Source organism: Penaeus monodon, chromosome 26 (genome assembly GCF_015228065.2).
Source record: "Penaeus monodon isolate SGIC_2016 chromosome 26, NSTDA_Pmon_1, whole genome shotgun sequence".
Lineage (NCBI taxonomy): Eukaryota > Metazoa > Arthropoda > Malacostraca > Decapoda > Penaeidae > Penaeus > Penaeus monodon.
In genome coordinates this window covers 9,074,221-9,079,220 of record NC_051411.1, presented here as the reverse complement: position 1 = coordinate 9,079,220, position 5,000 = coordinate 9,074,221, and the positions used below count along the sequence as shown (strand labels likewise).

At 32.9% G+C, this 5,000-nt stretch overlaps 1 protein-coding gene across 1 annotated transcript in view; it reads right to left on the bottom strand.

The window, feature by feature from the left end:
• Positions 1–5,000, bottom strand: part of LOC119589566 (vacuolar protein sorting-associated protein 13D-like) — a 52,622-nt gene that overhangs the window by 2,598 nt on the left and 45,024 nt on the right. Inside the window, exons 48-50 of the mRNA XM_037938166.1 lie at positions 4,803–5,000; positions 4,488–4,662; positions 1–21 (exon numbers count right to left, since the gene is read on the bottom strand). The exon at positions 1–21 is cut by the window's left edge and continues 179 nt beyond it; the exon at positions 4,803–5,000 is cut by the window's right edge and continues 22 nt beyond it. Of these exons, the coding sequence (XP_037794094.1) occupies positions 1–21; positions 4,488–4,662; positions 4,803–5,000 (394 nt within the window). The remainder of the gene's footprint in view (positions 22–4,487; positions 4,663–4,802) is intronic.

Below are 5,000 nucleotides of genomic sequence, written 5' to 3'. Positions count from 1 at the left end.
CGACAGCATCAGACAACGACCCTGGAAGAAGGCTGTCCTGAGTACAAATGATACCTCTTGGTTCATATGATAAAATCTTCTTTCCTATGCCTAAAAGGATTCAACAATTATCTACAATCAAAAACAACTGCATTCTATTTCTTTAAAGAGAAAAAAAAAGATCCTCAGACAGCTTAAGTTAAATAATTAACAAAACATATTATAGATATTCATGATTCCATAATAAATTACCAAATTCTTTCTTCAAGATTTTACATAACTGCTCTAGAGCCAATGTCTCCTAGAATATATTTGCAAACTAGAAATGGGGATATGTTTTTTTTACATTGATATTTTACAACAGTGCTAATATATAAAGCCTTCATTGGGTTATTATCAATAGATATTATGAGGACCCAAATGCAAAAATACTATTCCTTATGTATTTTTTCATTTTTTATCATCTATTCTACAGTTTTCAATATTGTCATCACAGTTACTCTAGAATAAAGCATTACATTTTTTTTAACTACAATAACATTAACAATGAACGTTAAAACTTACAAACTACACAATATTGCATACTAATGTAGAAAAGGTATGAATGAAAATGAATATCTTCACAATACAAGATAAGTTTTTGACCGGTTTCGATTATATTTTTGTCAGAAGACAAAGATATAATCGACACACTCATTGTGAAGATATTCATTCTCATTCATACCTTCTCTAACTTTGTCAACAGTTCATTGCATACTAATTTGAGTTATTTCATTACTACTATATCTTATTCATTTGCATAAATAAAAGCAGATTACAAATTGTGGCTAAAGTACCTCAAAAAGAAATCATATTTACCAAAACTGCTTCAAAAAAATATTATCATATACTACTGTTGTATGTTTCCCACAGTTTCACCAGAAATATACATCATTTTCCAAAACCCAAAATAACGGTCAGTTTCCCACTGATAAGTCATTTGGCAACTCCTTTGATTGCTGTCACTTTTAATATTGCATAGATATACAATACATTCTTCAATATTGTATCTACTGCATTCCTTTACTGCAATCCAATATCTTCCATTAACAAACTCTGACCTCTGTTCTCATTCACAAATATCAAAGATATGTTATGGCTTTTCCATTGCACTCATTAAAACCTTACCAGTCCATGAAGGACTAGAAACATTTCTCAACACTAGCAACATCTACATTCAACTCCTTGCAATCGTGTCACATAAATGGTAATTTTGAAAACCACAGACTACTACTACTACACCAAAAACATACAAACAAAAACACACACACACACACACACACACACACACACACACACACACACACACAAACACAAACACAAACACACACACACACACACACACACACACACACACACACACACATACAAAATATTTAATCAAACACTTGTAGCACAGAGCCTGAAGGTTCAAGTCGACTCTCGTTCCATATACCCACAAGATGCCAAAGTGATTTACGACAACCCTGTCACACTGGGTGTTTTCTGCACAATCAGCAGCTGGTTGGGATGATTGTGGGGATGAAATAAAACAGATTAAGCAAAAACTTGAAAGGAAATCATAAACACAAATAAAATAAATAAACTACTTTTGCAAAAAAAAAAAAATTTTGCACTCTGGTAGTCAAAAAAAAATATACCGACATTAAATCTAGCCAAACAAGTAAAGCTAGCAAATAAGTTTCAAATGAAATGGACAAATATGAAGGGCAAAAAAAAAAAAAAAATCAACAGATCAAAAATAAAAGCTTGCTCAAATAACTTTGAAAATCACAAAAAGCTAAAAAAAACAAATAAAAAAGAGGTGACGGGTACTCAGGTGAACAAAGAAATAAGGAAATGTCAAGAAAGCAAATAAATCTCCAGGGAACTTTCAAGTTTTTCTATTCTCCTATTCAACCTCTCTCTTTTCTCTTCTTTTTCCAGTTACATATTATTCAATACTTTTTGGCTCATTCATATTTTTTTATGATAAGAATATGTAACCCTCATTTAACTAATTTCAACTTCAAAATTCCCTGAAAACATAAGCTTGGGCAAAACAGGATATTCATAAAACACAAAGGTGAACCACAAAAATGAAAATAAAAGGCAGCTTGATTTTACAATACTTGAAAATGATCTCCTTCAGGGGTCAAAAATAAATAAATTAATTAAAAATAACTATTTAAAAAATCTATTTTCCTGTCTTAAACATGAAAATACTCTTACAGTACCATAAACAACACTTAGCTAAAGTAATGCTCTCTTATCTGCATCAAAATTCCCTACCTACAATATTGTCACTAATTTTGGATATCAGAATGTAAAAGAATAACTAAAATACAAGTCTAAAACAAAAACAAAGATTAATCATAACAATAATAACATCTACTACAATGATCAGCAAACCAAAAATCATTCCGGCTAACATTATGCTAAACTTGTTTACCATAAAGATAAAAACTATTCCAAAGAATTACTGAAAAATCCTCATTAATCAACCTGCCTCTTTTTATGCAAACTTACCAAACTGGAATAGCTGGTTATCAACAACCACTCCAACACTACTTAAAAAAAAACACACACACACACACACACACAAAATATGGCCAAACTTTTAAAAATGAGTGCATATTAAGAGTATCAGCAAACATACAGCAATACATTTATTACACACAAATAATTGGTTAGTGGCACATCAACTTTACAGTATCCTTACAATTGTACAAACCTGCTGATCCATTACTAAAACAAACAACTTAGCTCTATTACTTCCTTAAAATAAGATGTCTAATGGGATATATCACAGCAATGCAAACTCTACATATCCACCAAATGCCTACAAAGAAAATGCATACTTAATTTGCTTTTCTAATATCCTTCACTTCTCATTCTCTCATTCCAGATTTTTTTTATCTGGTATTCTGCTTTCCAAAAATACAGCCTCTTGAATCATGACAATTTCCCCTAAAGAACAAGGAATAAATATATTGTCTTTCTACCACCATCAACACCTTTCCTCCCTTAGCATTCAACTAATCGGCAGTGTGCATGGATGATATATCAAATCTCCTTCTTGGGATAATATGTCTTGTCAACTTGTAAAAGACTTACCAATATCAAGATTATTTTGTAACTCAAATTCATATGGTCTCCAGTCCAAACGGATGGAAAAAAAAACAAAAAACAAGATACAGTGTAATACGCTGAGTCTCCTATTAATTTCAATAACAAAGAAAAAATATCTAGACAAAAGCAAAATGTGACTTCAACTTTGGTGCATATCAAATACTTTAGGAAATGTTTAAATAAGTACAAATCAAAAGTAAACTAGCATGAACTCAATTTCACTTTCAAATTACATGAAGTTAAGCACTTGTAATTCATATGAATCATTACAGAGAAAGAATGAAGGAAATTATTACTTATTCACAGAGTGGTCAATGAAGTCAGTATTACAAATACCTTCTTTTATTCTATATAAGGACTACTCTGAGCTCTTTTTCTTAACATAACAGATCACTAATACTAAAAGATCATCCTAAACACTTGTAAGTATGGGTGGGTTATGATGCACTCTCTGTAACTGCTCAGGGTCTTGTGACAAAACAATATATTACTGTATTTCTAATAACAATCTTTGAAGTACTAAAAAAAAAAAATGTCTAAAACAAACAACCAATGGGCAGTACAAATAACCCTCTACAATATAAAAACAAGAATCTTGAAAAAAGACCACTCAACCTTCTGTTATAACACACACCTGAAAGGTAACACCCCTCTGCTCTGCTCTGGCAGGTAGATTTCAGTTGAGAACCAATTAGAATTATTCTTACTGATCCTAATATTCCATTATCACAATTTCCACTATTACAGGCATGCAACCTATTAGGCCTGATAGCAGAGGATTAGGTGTAAAAGATAACTAATCACCAGAAAGATTAAATGACATGTGGAAAAGAAAATATATGAAACAAGACAACTACAGTTTTTATGAATTAACTACTTATCTACAGACAGTCTACAAGGAATATGACCATTTTTTCCTCACATTAATAAATATGTTCTACCCCTTAGCTCAGAGTAGCACTTATCTTTGAGACATCAGGTAGTGGTGATCATTAAAGTGATGCTTTTACAAATAGTAAGAGTTTCCTCCATGATCTTTCTCACTCAAGATTTTTGCTTTGTATCTCCTTTAGAATTAATCACAGGTTATAAGTTTAATCTGCCTCATAACGAGATGCTGCAATAAGTGTCACATCCTGAAACAAAATGTGCTGACATTTACATTAAATCAAATGCCAACTTGTACACTTGTGATGGTGAAAACTACAAAGAAACCAGTTGCAATCAAATGTTCAAGTAAAACAAACAAAAGCTGATCATCGGACATATCTACAGACTCAAATCTCAACACAGTAAAATTCACAGTTCGACAGCTGAAAAGGAAAAGCATGTATATTGCAGCAGGCCAAAAAGCTTACCCGTCACCTTGGCAGTAGAATTGGCCATGCCATGCGTCACGTTCCACACAAGACCACCAACAGAGCCTTCGTGAACCAGCTCACTTACGCCCTCGCTCACGTCAGCAAAGAAACCAAACGGATTACCTAAGAAGTCTGTTGATCCTAAAATGCTCATTGCTTGCGATTTCAGCTCCTGAAACAGATGAAATGATTAGCAGAGCACTGATGCCTATCAATGTGAGAAAACATATCAGTTTCTAAGACTAATCATCACTACTCTTATAGTTCAGTACCAGACATTAACACATTATCATCATAACAATCACACTTTACCTCCTTGTAATGCTTGGTGATGCAGTCAAACAAGAATCGTGAGGTCTCAAAGGGGTGGCACCGCCTGAAGGGTTCTAGGTTAACACTTGCATGCTCGAAGCGGACAAGGGTAAGACCCATTTTACGCTTAATATTCTGGAGGTCAGGGCTTAGTTTTTTCGATGTTAGGACACTTAGCCTGACTTGGTTAAGCTGAAG